This window comes from Hyla sarda, chromosome 3, assembly GCF_029499605.1.
Source record: "Hyla sarda isolate aHylSar1 chromosome 3, aHylSar1.hap1, whole genome shotgun sequence".
Classification (NCBI taxonomy): Eukaryota; Metazoa; Chordata; class Amphibia; order Anura; family Hylidae; genus Hyla; species Hyla sarda.
In genome coordinates, this window is record NC_079191.1 from 254,179,725 (window position 1) to 254,203,887 (window position 24,163).

Sequence of the window (24,163 nt, forward strand, 5' to 3'; positions counted from 1 at the left end):
AGCCCCGACAGCCCGCGGGAAGGGGGCATGTTGACCTCCGCACGAAGCGGCGGCCGACACGCCCCCTCAATACAATTCTATGGCAGAGCCGAAGCGCTGCCTTCGGCAATCTCCGGCTCTGCCATTGATATGTATTGAGGGGGGGTGTCGGCCGCCGCCTCGTGCGGGGGTCAACACCCGCTATCTCGGCGGAGAGCCGGGGCCCCGTACAGAGATATCGCGGGGGGCCCCAGCGGTCGGACCCCCCGCGATCTCAAACTTATCCCCTATCCTTAGGATAGGGGATACGTTTTTCACCACTGGACTAGCCCTTTAAGATATGTTAATCAGTACTATTTTACCTTTCTTAGGTTCTGCTAGTATTTTTGGTTTCTTCTTGGGTTCTGCTGGCTTTTCGTGCTTTTTTAATGTGATATCTGTAAAAAAAATTATTTGACAATATAATTTATGAAATTAATGCATTTTAACACATTTTAGATCATGCCAAAAGAAATAACATAGTACCTTTCTGGGGTGTTGCTGGTAATTCATTTTTTTTCTTTGTTTCTACAGATTTTTCATGTTTTTTCAATGGAGTCTCTGCAAAGGATTTATGCAACTTTTTAGCTATAATTTACATGTACAGTGTTATATTTTTAGTTAAAATTTTAAGAAGTAAAACTACAAAGGAAAGAGTTTTAAATGCACAATAATAGGAGGTAGTAGGGAAATCTTACAAATTGGAATATGTAAGGTCATGCCCCTTAACAAGGTACTGTATCTTGTATAATAGGTTTATTCAGTTCTTCTATTTCTGCATGCTCATTAGAATTTTTTTTCATGAACTCTGAAAAATTATGGTATAGGAAGAATTGCAGGTTTAGTCATGTAATAGCACTAAAAATATTGCACTTATGTATTATTAACTAGGGAAGCCTTCCGGATTTTGAGAATGGATACATGGGCACCTATGGGCTTAAATTATTGGAATGATCTTATGTATTTCTATTAACTTGATGTCCTGTTTTCCATTTAGGTACCTTTTTTTTTAGAAGTTATAACATCACATAGAACATTTGAAATTATGTAATTTTGGTTTCATTGACAATGTTTCTGTGGCTTGGGGTGTAATCCACATGAGCTTTGTCTTAATGTGTTATCCTATTTACTATTAAGGGTTAATATCTCACATGATGCAAGACTTCATAGGGATCACATGATTTGTTGTTTCCACCTTATCATCTGATCCCCATCTCGCTTACCTGGCTTGCACGTCATCTCTTTTTCCAGTGGGAGGAAACCTGCTAGAACTCCACTTTGTTTAAGTGTCCATAACCCCTAAAATGTTAAAGCTGATATGTCTTGTAGGATCCCTGCATTGATTAGGGGCTACTGTCTGGCCCAAAACATTTCACCATTTCCCTTGTTTTTAGGGACATGTCAATATTTTAATATGCTTATTAAATGCTTTACAGAATGCTTCTAGAGTGTATTCAATGGTACAATTTTATGTGCCATTCTGCAATTAAATAAAAATGGGTTTAGAATATAATAAAATACAAGATAAAAATCTAAAATAAATAAATGGATTGTGGGGGATCACTGTTGAAGGAAGGAGGGGAATGGTAAAATGAGGGGAGACTGATTGTAGAACATTGTACGTCTGTTTAAGAGGATGTGTTTCATTAACCCCTTAACGACGCATGATGTATATTTACGCCCTGCTCCGGCTCCTGCGATATAACGCGGGGTCACACGGTGACACCATGTCATATCAGGTCGGTCCCAGAGGCCATCAACGGCCGGGACCCATGGCTAATACCGGACTTCACCGATCACGTGATTCCCGGTATTAACCCTTTAGACGCGGTGATCAAAGTTTAAACCTGGTGTTCCAATCAGCTGTTAGGACACAAGGAGGGTCCCTACTTGCCTCCTCGTTGTCCGATCGTCGATTCACTGCTCCCTGCCTGAGATCCAGGCAGGAGCAGTGGAGCGCTGATAGTAGTAGCCGCTGAAGGGAAACCAAAACCATCCCAGCAGCTCAGTTGGGCTGGTCGGGACCAATGCAGTGAAATCGAAGCATCCCGATCAGCTTGCAGGACACGAGAAGGATCCCTTCTGTCTTCCTGGGTGTCCAATCACCGAATGACTGCTCCGTACCTGAGATCCAGGCTGGAGCAGTCGAGCAGTGATAACACTGATCAATGCCATGTTAATGCATGGCAGTGATCCGTGTAGGAAATAAATGTATGCTTTGTTATAGCCCCTTATGCCCTTGTAGTTAAGTAGACCCGTTATTATAGAGTGTAAAGTGTGGGAACCAGATTGTAAGGGGCCAAAAGAGGGTAAGGCTTAGTTTACACTGTGTTTGCAGTGTCCATTGGACATCCACAACAGGGGAAGCACCCAAAGTATATGTCCACCGTATACCTATTGTGGATGTTACTTAGAAGCATAGAATGTGTCGGCAGATAAGAGCCATTTTGCCCATCTAGTCTGCCCAATATTTTGAATACTTATAAATAGTCTCTCTCCCTATCTTATGTGAAGGATAGCCGTATGCTTATCCCATGCATGTTTAAACTCCTTCACTGTATTTGCTGTGACCACTTCTGAAGAAAGGCTATTCCATGCATCCACTACTCTCTCAGTAGAGTAATACTTCCTGATATTACTTTTAAACCTTTGCCCCTCTAATTTAAAACTATGTCCTCTTGTGGTAATTTTTCTTTTATATATCCTCTCCTCCTTTATTGTGTTGATTTATTTATGTATTTAAAAGTTTCTATCATATGGCTTCTGTCACACATATGGTCTCATGTTTAAAAAAAAAAAGTATTCTCTTTTCCATCCAGCAAACCCAATGAATGCAATCTAAATGGAAACCAAAATGACACACATTAGACTCATGTCAGGAATTTTGAATCTGTGGGTCTACGTAATGCATGTTCAGGACCCATGACTGTGCTTACATTAAACAGACACTGCTGTACACTAGTAGAGAAACAACGTTTGAGCCAGCACCAACATAACTGAGTAAAATGTTTCTTCTTTATTAGAAAATGTATTTATAGGGGTACTCCACCCCTAGACTTCTTATCCCCTATCGAAAGGATAGGGGATAAGATGTCAGATCGCGGGGGTCCCGCTGCTGGGGACCCCAGGGAACTCGGCTGCAGCACCCACCTGTTGCAGCTTCGGCAGCACTGGAGGCTCTCATCCTAACGCCTCACGACCACGGTGAGTGGGAGATTATGACGTCACGACTCCACCCCATGTGATGTCACGCCACACCCCCTCAATGCAAGTCTATGGGAGGGGGCGTGATGGAGTCGTGACGTCACAATCTCACGTCACCGTGGTCGGGAGCCGAAGCCTCCAGCGTTTCCGGAAGCTGCAACAGGTGGGTGTTGCAGCCAAGATCCCGGGGTCCCAAGTGGCAGGACTCCTGCGATCTTACATCTTATCCCCTATCCTTTGGATGTCTAGGGGCGGAGTACCCCTTTAAGGCTATGTTCCCATATTGTATTTGGTTCTTTTTTGTGCTCATTTTGGTCTCTATTTTTTACCAAACCTAGAAGTGGATCCAATCAGGAAAAAAGATGAAAATGTTTCCATTAGGCTATATTTATTCAGTAGAAAACTATATTCACTCAGTGTAAGTATACATTCACACAGTGGCCCTCATTTACTATTTCAAACCTGGCATGTTTTGTCGGGTTGTGCACCAGTTTTGGGCGCATTGCGCCTGAAATTCTGTCTGTGCAAGAATATGCGCCTGAAATTCTGTCTGTGCCTGAATTTGCGCCTGAAATTGTGCCTGAATTGAAAAAACCCCAACTAACTCTCCATTTTGATAAGAAAACCCAGAAAAGGGGCATGGCCATCAGGAAAAGGGGCATGGTCACAGAAAAGGGGCGTGTCCCCGACATTTTCACAAAATCCCAACATATTTACTAAAGTTTCCACAGAAAATGTGGTGGATTTCAGCTGAGGAAAATGTAGGGAAAGCTTAGTAAATACCATGGAAAATAAATTGTAGGGAATTAAAACCCACAAAGAAACCTACACAACACTCTTAGTAAATAAGGGCCAGTATTAGAGAATGTTCTCAGTGTTTAAAAAAAAAAAAAAACTTGACTTCACTGGGAAATGTTCAAAATCAGTGCTGAAAATGCAGCACAAAATCAGCTCTAAAAGAAGAGCTGTGTCAAATGCCTATTTACTTCAATGGGGAATTAATCTGCTCTCTAAAAAACAGTACTCAAAAAAGTCTAAAACTCCAAATCCATACACAGTCACATCTAAGAACCTGATAAACTTTCCTCAAGACACTGGGGAAACACACCTAAAAAAGACTGACATGTTTCATACTGAAACAGTCTTTACTCATTGCCTAACTTCTGCAGTGACAACTAAAGCTCAAATTTATACGTCCGCTGCACACCTTGCAGAGAGAGGTCGAGCTAGTACATCAAGGACACTATGCCCTTGTGTAATACCACCAGAAGTATATACATAGTTTAAAAGAGGTGATCATAGTATGAAATCAAGTTAGTAATGAAGTATCAGATTTGTTCTTTAAAGGGGTATTCCAGGATATTTTTTTATTTGACTATGCTACAGGGGCTGTAAAGCTAGTGTAGTTAATAATATAGTGTCTGTACCTGTGTGTGACAGTGGTCTTGAAATTATTCTGTGATTATCACCCCAATAATTATTTTTAACAGCATACAAAACTACTCAGGTCTCGGGATTTCCCAGGTTGCAGTGAGTAAAGACCTGACATCAGAGGGAGCCTGTCCTGCTTCAATTTTGAAACAGCTGTAGGCCCCCTGATTAGAAAATACTGTGTTTTACTGGGTGGGGTGGCTGATGTGTGGGAAGAAGGAAAGTGACCTCAAACTCTCAAGCATGGAACTGTGGGATGTGTAGTTTAGAGAACAAAATCCAACAGGAAATACCCAGTTCTGGCAGGTAAGTACTAAAATAACCTTATGGTGGATAACCCCCTTAATGGGTGTTTATTACTACCGATACATGTTAGGTCGCATTCCATACAGTGAATCTTATAAACCACAAATTTTATAATGTAGTTTATAGAATTGGTAATATGTGTTTTACAATCTATGGCATCCATAAATTCTGAGCACTGTGCTGCATATTTACATATAACACATCTGATCTCCGAGCATTTAAAAAGTTCATTTCCCAAATTGTCCTCAGTGTGAATAAACCTGAATCACAAATGTATGTTCATACTGAGGAATTGGAGTGGAATTAAAGAGGAATATTTTGGTCAGGAAGATCTTGATTTTTACTTTTTTCTTCCTCCCATGAAATTGGCTAGAAAGTTGTGCAGATTTCGGTGGAATTTCTGCATGGTATTTAAAGTGAATTCCATGCAAAACACATTTTTTCAATAAAAAAAATTCCACTAACTTCACTGGACTATTAGCCACAGATTCCTCCTGAAGAATAAACATGTAGAATAGAATTCAGCATTGGAATTCTGCCAGCAGAAATTCCTCAGTGTGAACAGGGCAGCGGAAAGTTAATTGAAGTCAATTTATCTTTCATTTAAAGGGGTATTTTGGCCTTAGACATCTTATCCCCTATCCAAAAAATAGAGTATAAGATGTCTGATTGTGGTGGCCCCGCCGCTGGGACCCCCCCCCCCCCCATGTTCTCCGTGCAGCACCCGGCATTCTGTGCAAGGCGCTGCTCCAAAGATGGCCATGCACCCTACATTTATGTCTATGGAAGGGGATGTGACGGCCAGCCCAGCGACGGGACCCTCGCGAACAGACATCTTATCCCCTATCCTTTGGATAGGGGATAAGATGTCTAAGGCCGAAATACCCCTTTAAAGATAAATTGGCATGGAATAAGTGAGCAGAATTACTCATGGGAATTCCTCTCCAATTCCCCAGTGTGAACATACCCTTAGACAAAACAGGCATATGTTTTTTTAACTATTTTTACCACATGGCAATACTCGGCAATGTTGGAAATTACTTAAAGGGGTACTACCGTGGAATTTTTTTTTTTTTAAATCAACTGGTGCCATAAAGTTAAACAGATTTGTAAATCACTTCTATAAAAAAAATCTTAATCCTTCCATTACTTTTTAGGGGCTGTATACTAAAGAGAAATCCAAAAATAAATGCTTTTCCTCTGATGTCCTGACCACAGTACTGACCTCTGCTGTCCATTTTAGGAACTGTCCAGAGAAGCATATGTTTGCTATGGGGATTTTCTTCTTCTCTGGACAGTTCCTAAAATGGACAGCAGAGGTCAGCAGAGAGCACTGTGGTCAGGACATCACAGGAAATGCATTTCTTTTTGGATTTCTCTTTACTTTACAACCCCTAAAAAGTACTGGAAGGATCAAGATTTTTTAATAGAAGTGATTTACAAATCTGTATAACTTTCTGCCACTAGTTGATTTAAAAAAAAAAAAAAAAAAGTTTTCCATGGGAGTAACCCTTCAATGCAATGTAAAGCAACCTTAGAAGAAAGACAGCTGTTAGGCAAAAGTAGACAAAGCAATAGAGGAGGTTAAAAAGGAACTGACATTAGAGACAGGTCATGCATTGTCATTATGACCTGTGAAAGGTCATGACTCATACTGCATTACAATGTATTACCTTTCTTGGCTTCTGCTGCCAATTCCTGCTTTTTCTTGGGTTCTGCTGGTTTTTCAGTTTTTTTCACTGGGGTATCTGCAAATGGTTTTGTTAGTATTAGTTATGTAGTATTATAACAATCTTGTTGTCTGACCATTAAAATTCATTGTGGCTATTTGGACCATATACTACTCTTATTAATACTCTCATGTCAAACTTTTATCCAAAATATTGCCCACCTGCCTTAACTAGGACTTGGCATATAACATCAAGTGGTGTTCACTAATTTTCACCAGGCTGTAGATGGTTTCAGACTTCTTTCTCACCTGATTTACAGCAACAATTACCCAAAAATCCTGGCCATGCATCCTTCCCTTGATATGCACAAACCTTTGCTTCCCCGCTTTGGGTCCTAACACAGGTTTAAGCCTTGTATACCTTCAAACTTTCTTACATCTTTCTATACATCTTATAGATTTGCTATCTCTATCTCTTGGACTCTCAAGGCTTGCCCAACATGTTGCATTAATTGGATAAACGACCTCTGCCCAACATAACCTCCAGCTATACACTGATGACATTCTCCTGGTACTTATCGCTCAAATTACTTTCCTAACTTTTTTGTCTTTTCTACACTCAAAGTAAAATATATCAATTCCAGGGTTTTAATTCCACTCTGGCCACTGCATCATGACAAGATTAAAATCAACTTTAGCATTTTTCTGACTGAATGGTATTTGGGGTCTTTCTCTCATTGTATGCAGCCACACCCCCCCCTCCCACCAATAATTGACACATCTATGGAAGCCAATAAAGAATGGTGCAGCTACCGTATTTTGTGGTTGGCCTGGATGGCTACAGTGAAAGGACACAAATCCTAAAACTATTTTATTATTTTCTGACCATTGCATCCCATGTCATTTTCTCTGCAGGGTTCACTTCATGCTATTGAAATTCATACAGGACAGTTCTATCCCTCAAATCAACTTTTTATAGAGACTTTGTCCGGGGTCCCAATCATTACTACACACTATTAAGCAGAAACATTTAATAGGTTTATTATTTATGCCGTAATCGGGATTTCCTAGGCAGCGACATCTGCTACAAAAATTCTACCGTGTGCATGGTGCAGCAGAATCCCAATGAAAACAATTGTACTCTGCTGCAGTGGAATTTCTGTGGTATTCCGCTCGGAAATTTTGACATATGAATATAACCTTATACAGCCCACTTGGTCCCCCTAATACAATATCAACATGCTTTAGAGGTACCACTATGGCTTGAATTCAGGGCCACCATCAGGGCAGTACAGGCAGTACTGCCGTCAGGGGCCGGGACCACTATGTACAGTGGCCCGCGGCTGTCGGCTGTCACTCTCCTCTTATACTCCACTGATCATGAGGCCTGTAACCTCCCTCTGCCCTGCCTGGTCTCTGCACTAGGGCTCAGCACTTCCCCACACATACAGGCAGGAAGCTGTACCTGGGCCCCTGTCCTCTCTCACGGACCCCTCCTCATCCCTCAGTAAGATCCCCTCACCCCACATGCTTTTAACCCCTTAATGACCAAGGACGTATATTTACGTCCTTGGCCGGCTCCCGCGATATAACGCGGAGTCACGCGGTGACCCCACGTCATATCGGGTCGGTCCCGGCATGTATCTGATGCCGGAACCCGGGGCTAATAGCGCGCGACAGCGATCGCGGTACCGCGCGCTATTAACCCTTTAGACGCAGCGTTCAAATTTGAACGCCGCGTCTAAACCCGAAAGTGAAAGCTGCCCGGCTGCTCAGAGGGGCTGATCGGGACTACCGCAGTGAAAATGTGGTGTCCTGATCAGCTGGGACACAAGCGGAGGTCCTCTTACCTGCCTCCGGCGTGTCCCCTCGGCGATTAATTGCTCCAAGCCTGAGATTCAGGCTTGAGCAATCGACCGCCGATAACGCTGATTATTGCAAAGCTATGGCTTTGCAGTGAACAGTGCTGGCAATCAGTGTGTGCAGTGCTATAGGTCCCTATGGGAGCTATAACACTGCAAAAAAAAGTGTAAAAAAAATAGTTTATAAATGTCATTTAACCCTTTCCTTAATAAAAGTTCAAATCACCCCCCTATTTCCATAAAAAATAAACACCATGTAAATAAAAATAAATATAAACATATGTGGTATCGCCGCGTGCGTAAATGTCTGAACTATAAAATATATCATTAATTAAACCGCACGGTCAATGGCGTATGCGCAAAAAAATTCCAAAGTCCAAAATAACCTATTTTTGGTCGCTTTCACTTTTACGTTTCTTAGGTTCAACTGGCAGTTCACGTTTTTTCTTGGATTCCGCTGGCTCTACACGTTTTTTAACTAGAGTCTCTGCAGAAGAATTATTAGTAAAGTTTAATCTATATTACATTTCATCAACAATTTTTTTCAATATTTATATTTTGTCAGATAATACCACTTTACCTTTTTTAGATTTATCTGGCAAGTCAGTTTTTTTCTTGGGTTCTGCTGGCTCTTCATGTTTTTTAACTGGAGTATCTGAAGAAGAATTATAATTAAAGTTTGAGCTATATAATTTTTTAGAATTTTAATAACAATAATAATAATAATACAATTTTACCTTTCTTAGATTCAGCTGGCAATTCACGTTTTTTCTTGGGTTCCACTGGCTCTTCACGTTTTTTAACAAGAGTCTCTGCAGAAGAATTATTAGTAAAGTTTGATCTATGTTACATTTTATAATTTGTATATATGATATTTAGATTTTGCCAGGTTATATAACTTTACCTTTATAAATAAAGTTTGAGCTATATACTTTTTTTTTTACAATTTTCATAACATTTACATTTTGTCAGATAATACAATTTTACCTTTCTTAGATACAGCTGGCAGTTCACGTTTTTTCTTAGGTTCTGATGGGTCCTCATGTTTTTTAACTGGAATATCTGCAGAAGAATTATGAATATATATATATAAGCAAACTGAAGACAGCTAGTTTCTGGCCTTTAAAACAAGGTGCAATTCAATCTGCTGACTGAAGCTGTAAGTAGTTGGCACCACTGATGAGAGTTTAAAACTGGAGCTTTGCAGCCTCTAGGGGGCATTTGTTGATTGTTGTGTTTGGTGGCTGGTAGTAAGCTACTTGCATAGACAGAGAATGCTTTTGTATAGTTAGTACTGAACCAGTAGGATCAATTTTGTGTTTGTAAGAGTTTTTATTTTTTATTTGCTTAAATATAAAAAGAGTAGAAGCCCTGTTTAACCTTACTTCTGTGCCCCTGTCTCTGACTGCTATTTGCTGGTACTTGCCTGGCTCTAAGAAGCTATTTTCTCACACAATAGATGCTGAGCCCCCTTCAATAGACTTGCAGTGAGGGGGCGGGCCATAACATCACGAGGGGAAGAGGCCATTACATCATGATACTCCCGCCTCTGTATCGCCCCTCATCAGGCATGGAGCGAAATTTGCTCCATGCAGCAGTGTTGCTATATTCTTCTGTAGCATTTTTATGTTTTATACCTGATGCTAAAATACAATTTTAACATTAAAATGAACATACAAATCTTAGAAAACCAAAAGATTGTGAGGATATAAATTGGAAAATTTTGTTGGCTAGGTTTCCACACAGTTTTTTTTTCTGCCACCAGTTTTGAAGTGAGTTAAAACAGAATAGGATATATAAAGGAAGGTCTTAGGCTAGGTTCAGACTACGGAATCTCTGGGCAGAAAATTTCCGCCCGGAGATTCCGAGTGCGGCCAGCGCTGACTGAATCAGTCGGCGCTAGGACCGCGTGGACACTGCAGTCTCCAATAGATTGCAATGTGTTCTGTGCGGTTTTCAGCCTGAAGAAAGAACAATGCCTTTCTTCAGGCGGAAATTTCCAAGCGGATTTTCCGTTCACAAATTCCGCTTCACAAATTCCGAAGCGTGAATTTGTGAACGGAAAACCATTCACTACACTATACGTTTTAGCAAGCGGAATTTCCGCCTGCAATTTCAAAGCGAAATTGCAGGCAGAAATTCCGTAGTCTGAACCTAGCCTTAGGGTATGTTCTCAAGGCGGAATTCCTTTCAGCAATTGCCAGGATTGCGGTGGAATTTCTGTGAAATTCTGTGTTATCTAAAATGAAGTGCGCAGAATGTAAGACTAGTCTTATATTTTGATGAAATGTGGAAATAAGGAATTCTGATGTTAGAATGGGACTGCGGAATCCCATTCAAATCAATTTCCAGTAAATTATGGCAGAATTTCTGGCGGAATTCTTCCATGGAATTCCGCACAGAAATTCCACCGTGTAAACATGCCCTTACACTTCTCCTCCCTGCTGTATCCACTTCTGATTTCGTCTTTTCAAAAAAACACCAGAAAAAAATGTGTGTAAACCTAGCCTTAGAGATCCACCTTATATTTAGTCTATGGCAGATTCATCAACTATTCCCATCTCCTCATTTTTTTTTTTACACAATAATGTACTCTATTAAGCAATACTAGTGTCTTAATTTTGCAAAACTATTGGTATACTCCCAACTTTAATACTCGTCATAAAAGCGCTCTCAGCTTTGCTTTTTCTAGTTCATAATGTAAGTGTTTTTTATTATTTTGTACACGTACATGAAAAGGAATAAATTAATAACACTGCATCCCTGGTAATGAATGGTTCTGGTTTATATTTTATACAATGGTGTTTTTCAACAGCTGAGGTGCTGTACTAATAACATTGCCTCACTGTTAATTAAAGCTTTAATTAAGATGTAATAAGAATAATATCTTAAGAAATACACAAGATTACATGCTGAATTAAGTACAAATCTCCCATATGGAACTTTCATTATGTAGTTAATCATTCACATTTTTTTCTTTCTTTTATTCAATGTGCTTGATATTTTGTTACACGTGCTGAATAAATGTGTTGCTTTATGAAACCCATTTAGAACAATATGATAATGAAGTCAATATAACTAATTTATGTTTTCTTTGGAAAGACATCCACTTCACATAAACAGATATGTATGGTACATCTTCTAATTGCATTTGCAGCAATGATCAAACCGTTTCCTTAAAAAGGAACCTGGCACCATGTTAATTTTTATATAATCTATAAGTACAATGCTATAAGGCAGGGGGAAGTGAGAAAATCTAAAATTTTGTGTAAAAGGATTCAACATAACTTTTTGACTACGAATGTGCTGCAGTGTATTATTGCTTGTCTGGTATAAAACCACGTTTGTTTTGAAATGTGTCCCCTGTCCCAAAAACCATTCTTCAGACATAAAGAAAGAAATATACAACACTATATACCAGGGCTGGGGAACTTCCAGACATCATTCTATCCAGCCCCCAGAAGTGCCACAAGAACCGCCATGGCATTCTGTTGGAAAATATGGCAGAACGGAATGCTCTAGCTGTGGCATAGCACCACTACAGGAGTTCTAAAACCTCTTGGCCTCTCGGCTGCCGGCAAAAGGTATATATTTATCTGGGACATGCACAAGGAGAAATTATAATGAGCTTCCTAAAAGTAGAGATGCTACATACAGGAGGATCAAACTACCTACCAGGACAAGCTACCTTAAAGGGTTACTCCAGTGGAAAACTTTTTTTTAAATTAACTGGTGCCAGAAAACAAATTTGTAAATTACTTCTAATAAAAAATCTTAACCCTCCCAGTACTTATCAGCTGCTGCATACTACACAGGAAGTTCTTTTCTTTTTTAATTTATTTTCTGTCTGACCACAGTGCTCTCTGCTGACACCTGAAATACAACATCCTGTGGAGAATACAGCAGTTGATAAGTACTGGAAGGATTAAGATGTTTAAATAGAAGTCATTTACAAATCTGTTTAACTTTCTGGCAACAGTTGATTTAAAAATAAAATTGCACTGGAGTGCCCTTTTAAGGCTAGGTTTCCACACAGGTTTTTTATTTTATTTTTTTTTTCATTTTTTTTTTGGGGGGGGGGGGGGGGCTGTCACTGCAGTTTTTGAGCCAAAGTAGGAAGTATATTTATATAAATGAATGAGACTGATACTTTTCCTTCCTACTGAATACACTTCTGATTTTGGCTCAAAAACTACAGTGGCAGTTTTCCCAAAGACACCAGGAAAAATCCTAAGCCTAACCTAGCCTAAGATATAATGAATTAAACCTTGAAAAACTGCAAGCAGCAACATCATCAGTACTAGTTAAAGGGGTTATCCAGGAAAAAACTATATATATATATATATATATATATATATATATATATATATATATATCTCAACTGGCTTCAGAACGTTAAACAGATTTGTCAATTACTTCTATTATTTTTTTTTTATCCTTTCAGTACTTATATGCTGCTGAAGTTGAGTTGTTCTTTTCTGTCTAAGTGCTCTCTGATGACAATTGTCTCGTGAAGTAGGAGAAAATCCCCATAGCAAACATATGCTGCTCTGGTCAGCTCCTAAAATGGACAGAGATATCAGCAGAGAGCACTGTGCTCGTGACTCAGCAGAGAGCACTGTGTTCCAAAAATAAAAGAATTTCCTCTGTAATATTCAGCAGCTAATAAGTACTGGAAGGATTAAGATTTTTTTTAATAGAAGTAATTTACAGCTTTCTGGCACCACTTGATTTAAAAAAAAAAAGTTTTCCACCGGCATACCCCTTTAATACTTAAAACAGCTAATTTTAAAGTTCATAATTTTTTATGGTCCACGAATGATTGAATAAATAACCAAAAAGGTCACCCACCCCTGCTTTATACAATTAGTATAGTGTGCATGATATCTAATAAATAGTTTTCATAGCATTTACCTTTCTTTGTTGTTGCTGGTTTCTTTTCTGTTTTATGGGAGTAAAAAATACTATAGTTATAGCACCCTGTATTGAATATACATTTTCCTACACATTATAGTAAATGCTAATAGTAACTGTAATGTTTTATTTTTAGATGTTATGAAATATGTTTATACATTATAAAAGTACTACAAATTTCACCTTTCTTTGGCTCTACCACATCTTCTAGTTTCTTCCTTGATATTTCTAAAAACAATAGAGAACATAGAAAAAGTAAACAATTTATCAATAGATGCTAGATTATTCTTACAGCTATCTACACTTAACATAAGATTGGTGATTGGGACATTCAGTTGTATTGATATTTATCTAAAGAATTGGAAGATGGCAATGAACACATTGAATCTGCTGCAGACTGCAGATTATTTAATAGTGCGTAAGAACTTTTTTATGTAAACAAATGTTATGGTCCCTGTGGGGGCAGAATGGTATGGAAGCTAATTATCTTGTTACTTAATAGTCTCCTGTTTGAAGATTTTTGCACACAGAAGTTAATGGATAGACATTCCAGTTATAAATTGGTGTTGATATCTATTTTGCGCCATTTACCATATATACTCGAGTATAAGCCGAGTTTTTCAGAACGATTTTTCGTGCTGAAAACGCCCCCCTCGGCTTATACTCGAGTGAACTCTCCGCCTGCAAATCCCTTCATCAGTGGTCATGAACCTGCAGACCTCCAGATGTTGCAAAACTACAACTCCCAGCAAGGGTGTTGTAGTTTTGAAACCTCTGGAGGTCCGCAGGTTGAAGACCACTGCGGCCTTCATCATCATCCAGCCCCCCCCTTTTGTTTTGTACTCAGGGTGAGCTGGTCCAGGCCATCTATGCAGCAGGGACCCTCCAGTGGGGATGGTTAGTCGTTGCGGGCTGTCCATTTTCACCGGGGGGGCCCTCTTCTCCGCTCCGGGCCCGGCCCCGGACTAGTGACGTTGCCTTGACGATGATGCACAGGGATGTTGCGCATGAACGTCCCTGTGCATCGTCGTCAAGGCAACGTCACTAGTCCGGGGCAGGCCCGAAGCGCGGAGAAGAGGGCCCCCCCCCCCCCGGTGAAAATGGACAGCCCGCAATGACTAACCATCCCCACCGGATGGTCCCTGCAGCATAGATGGCCCGGACCATCTCACCCTAACTTCCCGCCGAGGGGAGGTGAGTACAAAACAAAAGGGGATGATGACGAAGTCCGCAGGTTAAAGTCTTTAACCTGCGGACCTCCAAAGGTTTCTAAACTACGAATCCCAGCATGCCTGGACAGCCAATGGCTGTCCGGGCATGCTGGGAGTTGTAGTTTTGCAACATCTGGAGGTCCGCAGGTTGAAGACCACTGATGAAGGGATTGACAGGCGGTGATGATGAAGGGGGATGATGACAGGGGTCTGGATGATTACATGGGGGGATGATGTATTTCCCACCCTATGCTTATAGTCGAGTCAATAACTTTTCCTTGGTTTTTGGGGTGAAATTAGGGGCCTCGGCTTATACTCGAGTATATACGGTATGTGATTCAAAGGGTGCTACATGAAATTAATCTTAAACAAGTTGTTGTAGAAGATTGGTCCGCTCTCACAATCCCCAACACGGCTTAACTACAACACGAATGGATAAACAGTGGAACAGCCAGTGGTAAATGATGTAGACTTTATTCAAAAGCCACAAAGCATGCGGTTCAGCCAGCATAAAACAGCAACAATGGAGAAATTGTGGACGTGTTACAGACCCTTCGTCAATGCACACTATTTAACCCGATAAAGACCATGGACGAGTATAGACGTCCAGGTTGGTGGGTGTTCCCGCACCTGGACGTCTATACTCGTCCATTCTTCTCGTGGGTGCTGCCCAGTGCACCCACGAGATCGCGGCTGGGACTCGGCTGCACAGCCGGGACCCTGCTGCACTGCCAGGACCGAAGTAAACTTCGGTCCCGGCAGTTTTAACCCTTACAGCCGCGGTCGGAAGTGACCGCGGGCTGTAAGTGTTATGACAGAGGGAGGGAGCTCCCTCTGTCTCCTCTGCAGCACCCCGCATCGCGATCGCGGGGTGCTGTGTGTAATACGCGGCTGGCCGGGGCCTGCCGCACTGCCGGGAGTGAAGTTCACTTCACTCCCGGCAGTTTAACCCTTACAGCCGCGGTCAGAAGTGACCGCACGCTGTAAGGAGTTCTGACAGAGGGTAGGGGCTCCCTCTGTCTCCTCTGCAGCACCCCGCAGCGCGATCGCGGAGTGCTGTATGTGGCCGCACTGCCGGGAGTGAAGTTCACTTCACTCCTGACAGTTTAACCCCTACAGCCGCGGTCAGAAGTGACCGCACGCTGTAAGGAGTTCTGACAGAGGGAGGGGGGTCCCTCTGTCTCTCCTGCAGCACCCCGGAGCATCGCAGGGTGCTGCTGCATATCTGGGCAGCCGGGGGTCCTACAAAGACCCCCAGGTCTGCCCTGGGTATTGCCTGCTAGTGAAATATTCTGCCTGCTAGTGAAAACTGGCAGGCAGCATATAACTGCAATGCTTTGGAATACTAAGTATTCCAAAGCATTAAAAAGTGTAAAAATAAATAAATAAATAAAATAAAAGTGTAAAATAAATAAAAATGTAATAAAAGTGTAAAAATATATATATATATATATATATATATATATATATATATATATATTAAAAATACATTTATTAAATGAATCTAATAAAAAAAAAAAAAAAGCATAATGTGTAGGATCGCATTGGCGGACATCCGCAGCATGTAATATGCTGCGGATGTCCGCCACGTGATCCTACACATTATGCAGCAGTCACGGTAATGAGCTCACTGCTGCGGCTGGGTAGCTTTTTGCGTCCACTCATAGCGGCGGATTTTCCGCCAGCAGTCATGAACGGACACACTGAGCTACCCAGCCGCAGCAGTAATGGATATATTCGCCATGAGCGGGTGCTTATTCCCACAACATGGTGGATATATCCATCAGGAGCCTTAACTGTCACAGACAGATGCGTTATACTGCCAGCCGACCAAGGACCAATCAGAGAGGTCCCTGGTCCAGCCAATAACTTGTAGGGGTGCGGTATATAAATGGGGTCACTTGTGGGGGTGGGGGTACTGTTCTGCCCTGAAATGGCGCTCATCTCCTTCTGAGTCCTACCACGCGGCCAAGGAACCATATATGGCCAAAGCGGGGGTATTTCCGAACATGGGACAAGCAGCTAAATAAAATATAGGGTGCATTTCTTTCAATATCAGAAGTGATGTGCAAAAAATATGCCCCCCAAATGATGCATTTGTGAAAAATTGCAATTTTCGAATTTTTAACACTGACTTTGTAATAATTCCTGCCAAAAAACTATGGTGTTAAAATACTCACTGTACCCCCTAGCGAATACCTTGAGGGGTCTAGTTTTTAAAATGGGGTCATTTGGGGGGGGGTGTTCCTATGTTCTACTACCTTTTAATTTCTGCAAACCTTTCACAGCACATAAAAAAAGATGCACTTTTCAAATTTTCAAAATTTTCAAAATTTCAAGTTAAATTGTTAGGCTTCTAACTAATTTAAAATGTAAATTAAAAAGTAAAAAATGACGTCAAAATAAAGTAGACATCTGAAAGTATAAGTTTCATAAACTATTTGGTCAGTATGTATAAATATATGCAACCTATTAGTGTTAAAATAGCAAAAAATCTTAATTTTTTGTAAAAATTTCAGAATTTTTTGCATTGTAAAAAAACTACAAATGATATCGGCTTACTTTTACTATGTACATGAAGGACAACTTGTGACCAAAAAACAATGTCAGAATTATCGTGATTGGCAAAACGTTACCAGAGTTATTCTCTAATAAAGACAGACATCCCCGATTTGAAAAAACAGGCCTGGTCTTTCAGGGGCGTACAGGTTTATTTGTATTGGTCCTTAAGGGGTTAAACAAGTTGTTGTTGCTATTCACATAAGTCAGCATGAGGCTTTGTACACACTTTGCGCTTATTGCAAACTTCATTTCGTAATCTTCTGAAAAAAACAAACCACTCGAGGTTGGATATATTAGGGAGCATTAATGATGGCCATTACAGTAAACATAAGGTAATATACAGTAAATGTGCTGAATTAAATATTTACATCTATTCTTATGTGATTTACTGTTGCTAATGGACATGGCTTAGCATTTTTTAGTTTGACACCTAGTTTTAGTTTGACAGAAATGCTTGGTTTTCGATAGGCTGAAAAGTGCACTAGTGCAATGAAATTTCAGGTGACTTGTGGCAAAGCTTTTAGGATTCTCAGGTGCTATAAAAATAACAGTGCCATATATTTTACTATATTAGTATACTTAGTATACTTAGTCCAACTAAAACAACATGTTATTTTATTTTTTTTCATTAAATGGAACATATCAACTTTTTTTTCTGATGAAAGACAGATACTTAAAGGGGTATTCCGGCAATATATCCCCTATCCTTTGGATAGGGGATAAGATGTCTGATCATGGGGGTCCTGCCGCTGGCATTCTGTGCTGGGCGCTGCTCCAGAGACGAAGACATCATGCCACGACCCCTTGTGACATCATGACATGCCCCTCTATTCATGTCTATGGGAGGGGGAGTGACGTCACGTCTCCATCTCTATAGCAGCACCCGGCACAGAATGCTGGATGCTGCACAGAGATTGTGGGGGGGGGGGGTCACAGTGGCAGGACCCCTGCAATCAGACATCATATCCCCTATCCTTTGTATAGAGGATAAGATGTCTAAGGTTGGAATACCCCTTTAAGGATAAATTGGCCATCACGCCCCCTCCCATAGACATGAATGGAGAGAGCGTGACGTCACAAGGGGGCATGAAGTCACGTCTCAAGTTCCGGGAAACACAGGGGTTTCTGAGACTGGAGCAGAAGCCCGGCATAGAATGCGGGTGCTGCACGGAGATCGCAGGGGGTCCCAACGGAGGGCCCCCCGCGTCAGACATCTTTTCCCCTATACTTTGGATAGGGGATGAGATGTCTATGGCCGAAATACCTCTTTAAAGCGTACCTGTCAGATCCCACAAAAAAACAACTGTTATATGTTACTCAGTATGTCTCAGACTGTATGTCTCTATCACCCATATTTCCCTAACAAATAGCATAATAAACCTGATCACTGTCTTTTTCATCTTCTCAGAGGGATAGGGCTGTCAGCCAATCTCTGCACTCTGCCCTATAACCCTTTTCTCCCTAGTTTTAAGCTGTGCACACACAATGATTATTGGAGATTGCTGAACTCTACCACCAAAGACAACATCACCATATGTATAGTAGATAACTTAGATTTTTTTTCTAATTAGTGGAAAGGTTTGTTTTTTTAACGGTGATTTTTATGCATACATTTTCTATTTGTTCCTTTGTCATTCATGTCTTTTTAGTGGAATATCTTGGAATAGTTGGAGGTACAGTGTTTGGATAACTCTTTTTTATATCAGTGTTGCCTTCAGCTTTGTGCCTACAGCTTTTGCAAAACTACAACTCCCAGTATGCACAGACATCCATTGACTGTACAGGCATGCTTGTTTTGCCAAGATGTGCAACATATAAAAAGTTTTTATCTCTGACAGTGCCCATTTAAACATTTCCATTTGTTTCTTACCTGTTCCTATTTTCTGATTTGCATTTTTTTATTTTGTTTTGTACAATGTTATGGGGGCTGCCAACTTGTCTGAACAGTATGGATATACATATATTTTTATTTTCCCTTGATATGCATAATTACCTTCTTTTGCTTTTATTGGTTTCTTTTCTTCCTTTTTCACTTGCGTTTTTGCTGTTAAATGAGAAATTTAAATAATATAAATAGCACGCTTCATTGTGAAAGTAGGATACTTGTTTGATTGTAACAAATATCAGAAAGGAATTTCACATTTAAGTGAAATTTTTACCATATAAATATTTATAGTGAAAGTTTTTTTTTCTTTTCAGAAAACTGGCGATCAGAAGAACTAAGATCTAAAAATACTGAGATATTTTGATGAACAATAGCATAAAAAATAAAGTCACCTTTTCTTTGGCTCAGCTTTTTCTATGGGCTTTTTGACTGCTGTTTAAAGGGGTACTCCCACCCTAGACAGCCATCACGCCCCCTCCCATAGACTTGCATTGAGGGGATGAGCGTGACATTACACGGGGGGGAAGTCCTGACGTCACGGACTTCCGTTCCCGGAGTAGCGACTCAGACCCTCCAGCGGTTCCGGTGAGAACACAGGTGGGTGCTGCATGCAATAATACGGGGGTCCCCAGCAGCGGGACCCCCGCTATCAGACATCTTATCCCCTATCCTTTGGATAGGGGATAAGATGTCTAGGGTGGGAGTACCCCTTTAAGAAGTAAGATATTAGTGTGTTATATTATTGTTACATATGTATATATAACATATTTTATTGTATCATCAAGTGACATTTATTCTCTACACTGTATTATTGTGCCTAAAAGGGTTTTATAACTATAGTCGGCACTGCTTAAATCACTAGTACCAGACATTTTCTAATATAATCTTTGTCCACATATGAGGCTCATTTCCTCCTACGTAAACTCATCATTGACACTAAAAAACAGCTCACACCTACCTTGAGTCTACATGGGGAAAAGGGAAGAGGAAAGAGGGAGAGGAGGAAAAGTAGCTGCAGACAAACTGTAGAGTAACTATGGGAGTTTATAAGGGGTATTTGTTCTTATTCCAGTGCTGGAATCACAGCTTGCACTATTTGCTACTGTGTCTTCCATGCTGCTGCATTTCTCTAGGTATACTGTTTAGATGTAGGGAAGCAGGATCCTCTCTTCTGTTTTTGCAGAGGGGAAATGTGGAGAAAAATGTCATATACAAGTTTTGCACCATATGTAAAAGGATATTGGAAGCGTTTAGGATGTCAGACTCTAAACCCATAGACATTAATGTTAAGTGGGTCTCCCCTTTGCAGTTACAACAGCTTCATTTCTTCAGGGAAGAATTTCTACAAGATTTTATAGTTTGTCTGTGGGAATTTTTGCCCATTATTCAAAAGGTCATATGGGAGGTCTGACAATTATGTTGGATAAAAGGATTTTGCTCAAAATTTCTTTTCTAGGTCATTCCAATGGTGTTTGATGTGGTTGGGGTCAGGGCCCTTTGTGGCCCACTCAAGTTCTTCTTTACCAAACTTACCAAACCATGCTTTTATGGACTGGCTTTGTGCACTAGGGTAGAGTCATGCTGAAACAGCCTTCCCCAAGCTGGTGTGCTTAAAATTCTAAGGCATTAACATTTATATTCATTGTAACTAAAAGACCTTGACTGATACCTGAAAAACAACCACTATTCTTTCTTCACTAAACTTCACAGTAAACACAATGAAGTCAGGCAGGAAATGTTCCGGCATTCACCAATCTCAGACTGCCAGATAGAGAAGTGTGATTCATCACTCCACAGAGTATGTTCCCACTGCTCCAGAAGTCCTGTGGTTGTTTGTTTTACACCACTTTGGCCATCCAATGCTTGGCCTTGTGCTTCATGATGTAAGACTTGCATGCACCTACTTTAAAGGCACGGTAACATTTATGGCTATGGGTTAATGGATGTTACCAGGTGGTAACTAATATGAGGAATAATAAATCACTGCACTAGTCTTTATGCTTATTAAAATTAGGATCCCTTCTTGGAGGCAGATGCCTTCCGATGTTTATGTACACACAGAGGCATCAAAACTTTTTCTAAGTGGTCCGTTAATCCCTTTTTGGGAGAGGCAGCATGTTTTGTGCCTGAAAAGTAAAAAAAAAGTGAAAAAAATAATAATAAATTTAAAAAAAAAAAAAAAGCTTTTTATAAGATGAGAAAAATTTATAAAATTTTTGGGTCAGCAACAGGACTGGCATCCTAGAAAGTGCACAAAAGGAGAGCTGTTTAAAAAGTATCATGGGATTCTCTGAAATCATGTGATCCTTCCTCTTTCTAATTTCTCTAATGTGGCTGAAGCCATTAAGCAGTCTCTACTTCCTACTTGGTTCACTCCAGCATTGACTTTATGTCACAGATTCACCTTTTCACACAGTCACAAGCAATCCAGTGAGTATGACTGTTCCACCATTATTTTCAATAATGCAGTTATAGTTTTCCTTTCATGTGCTCCAGTTTTCTTTTGAACCTGTACATTTTTACCCTGGCTTGTATCCTGATGTTTCCTCTGCTTTACTTGTGTTTTGTACTTTACTGGTATAGGTCTGACAAATTGCTTTTCTTGCTGTGCCCATTGTTTTGCTTGTTAGTGCTTCTGCTTTTTCTTCTTCGTACCTGAATTTGTATTCTTGCTTGTGTTTTGTACTTTACCTCGGTAAAGGTCTGAACAAAGGCTTTTCTTGCTTCACCCCTTGTCTTGCGTGTTTGTACTTCTGCTTTATCTTGTTTGACCCTTAACCTGTTTCCTGAATCTGTATTCTGATCTGTATACCTGCATCCTGTACCTGTTTACCAGCACTCTGTAAACCTGGGGTTAAAGGGGTACTCCGGTGAAAACCTTTTTTCTTTTAAATCAACTGGTGGCAGAAAGTTAAACTTATTTGTACTAGAAATTACTTCGATTAAAAAATCTTAATCCTTCCAGTACTTTTTAGCTGCTGAATGCTACAGAGGAAATTCCTTTCTTTTTGGAACACTGATGACATCACGAGCACAGTGCTCTCTGCTGACATCTCTGTCCATTTTAGCAACCATGCATAGCAGATGTATGCTAAGGGCAGCATGGTGGCTCAGTGGTTAGCACTGCTGCCTTGCAGTGCTGGGGACTTGGGTTGAAATTCAAGGACAACAATAAATAAAGCGTTATTATTATTATAATAACGTCAGCAGAGAGAACTGTGCTCGTGATGTCACCAGAGAGCATTCCAAAAAGAAAAGAATTTCCTCTGTAGTATTCAGCAGCTAAAAAGATTTTTTAATAGAAGTAATTTACAAATATGTTTAACTTTCTGCCACCAGTTGATTTAAAAGAAAAAAGGTTTTCACCGGTATACCCCTTTAAATCTTCTTGGTTACCTGTTTATCAGTATTCTGTTGACCTGTGGTTATATCTGCCTGGTTTCTTGACTGTCAGTACTCTGTATACCTGCTATTTTTATCTTTTTGGTTCCCTGTTTGTCAATTGGGTTAACCCTGTATGTTTCCCTGACTTTTACAGTTCTGTTTGTTGTTTTGACAAGTAACTCCCCTTAACTTTAAGTTAGCACAGGGACCATGGCCCAGTTGAGAGTCCGCTACCTAGGGAAAATTGTCAACTAGGCCGGTACAGTGGTCTGAGCAACGTGACAGTTAAATGAAACCAAAAGATGTAAATGACTCAGAGTTATGTTGGTATTAGCTTCTGTGTTTCATATATTTTGTTTAATTATAAAGTTAATTCTATTATTATATAATGATATAAATAACTCCTAGAAACACAGCATTTAGCTACATTACCTGAGTTCTCCTATTTCTATTCTCCATCTTATTAATTCTTCTTTATGATTTATTATCTTTCCCTATCACAGTTGATCATGGGTGTTATTTTAAAAGTTTAGTAGTTATTGCACATGCATACCTGTCTTTCGCTCGGGTTTCTCTTTTTTCAGCGTTTTCAACGGTACTATTAAAACATATAAAAATATAAAATTTATTTTAAAGCCAAATAACGTTGCCTTAAACAATAAAATTAATTATTTAATCTTTATAACTCACATTTTTATTAGACTAAGTTAAGTTACAGAGAATTATAAAATGAGAAAGAGAACAATATCAATTGTACAGTTAAAGAATATAAAGTTTGTTATTTCCATGTTACTCGTTAAATTGAATAACTTAAAGTGAGGAATCTCCAATATTATACATTCCATGCTACAAATCAATATTAAACAATTTTGTATGAAGAAAAAAAAAGTAAATTAACCTCTGTTAAGGTAACCTCAATAAGCTGTGATAGAGAAAATCCCACAGAAGACATGTAGAAAGGATAGTTGGATTGAATAACTGATGTAAGATACCAACGAGGTAACAGTTCATATTTGACTCATTATATTTTATGCAGATTGCAGACTAAGGGGCATGATTCCAAATAATTTGCCATATCTCAGGGGGGAATAGGATAACTAATAATGGATTACCATTTGGCCACACATTTGTGATTTATACTCTCCTCTCCTAAAGGGAAGGAAAGCATTTGGTAGATCCCAAAAGTCAGTCTATTTTAAGAGCTAACCACTCTTCACAACCTCTAAAGTTGGTTTGGTGGCAAAACCTTAGAGAGGCCAAAGGATGAAGTAACAAAGCAATAAATCTTGTAGTGAGTAGTTAATTTATAGGGGTGAGGCATAGTTTTCATTTTTTTTAGTTTTATTGTATTTGGTAAAGCATATTGTGTTGCCCAAGACAGGATCTACCATGTGGGCCTTTTTGTAGCACATTACATTATGGAGGATTAGATCCCCTCATCCTCTGCCAGCCAGCATGACTGAGCTTGCCAACCTGTGATGCTTTTAGTTTAATTTCCATAAAAAATGTGCTTTCTTTGAGGATGCTTAGCTCAAAATTCTAACTGGAATGTTACAAAATATTAAATCATTTAAGGGAGTTAGAACATCTTAATGACGAATATACAACACAATATGGAAACACAATGAGGTTTTTATTTATTTATAGAGCACAAATTCTGTAACAAGAGTGGAAATAAGTAAAGTAGTATGAGGTAAAAATGTAATTCCCATGTATT

General features: G+C 39.9%; 1 protein-coding gene across 1 annotated transcript in view; it reads right to left on the minus strand.

The window, feature by feature from the left end:
• The window catches only part of LOC130361041 (trichohyalin-like), a 275,344-nt gene that overhangs the window by 178,372 nt on the left and 72,809 nt on the right, over positions 1 to 24,163 (minus strand). Inside the window, exons 19-29 of the mRNA XM_056563601.1 lie at positions 23,000 to 23,044; positions 19,171 to 19,221; positions 13,588 to 13,632; positions 13,405 to 13,431; positions 9,478 to 9,552; positions 9,228 to 9,302; positions 9,071 to 9,145; positions 8,903 to 8,977; positions 6,633 to 6,707; positions 505 to 579; positions 342 to 416 (exon numbers count right to left, since the gene is read on the minus strand). Of these exons, the coding sequence (XP_056419576.1) occupies positions 342 to 416; positions 505 to 579; positions 6,633 to 6,707; positions 8,903 to 8,977; positions 9,071 to 9,145; positions 9,228 to 9,302; positions 9,478 to 9,552; positions 13,405 to 13,431; positions 13,588 to 13,632; positions 19,171 to 19,221; positions 23,000 to 23,044 (693 nt within the window). The remainder of the gene's footprint in view (positions 1 to 341; positions 417 to 504; positions 580 to 6,632; positions 6,708 to 8,902; positions 8,978 to 9,070; positions 9,146 to 9,227; positions 9,303 to 9,477; positions 9,553 to 13,404; positions 13,432 to 13,587; positions 13,633 to 19,170; positions 19,222 to 22,999; positions 23,045 to 24,163) is intronic.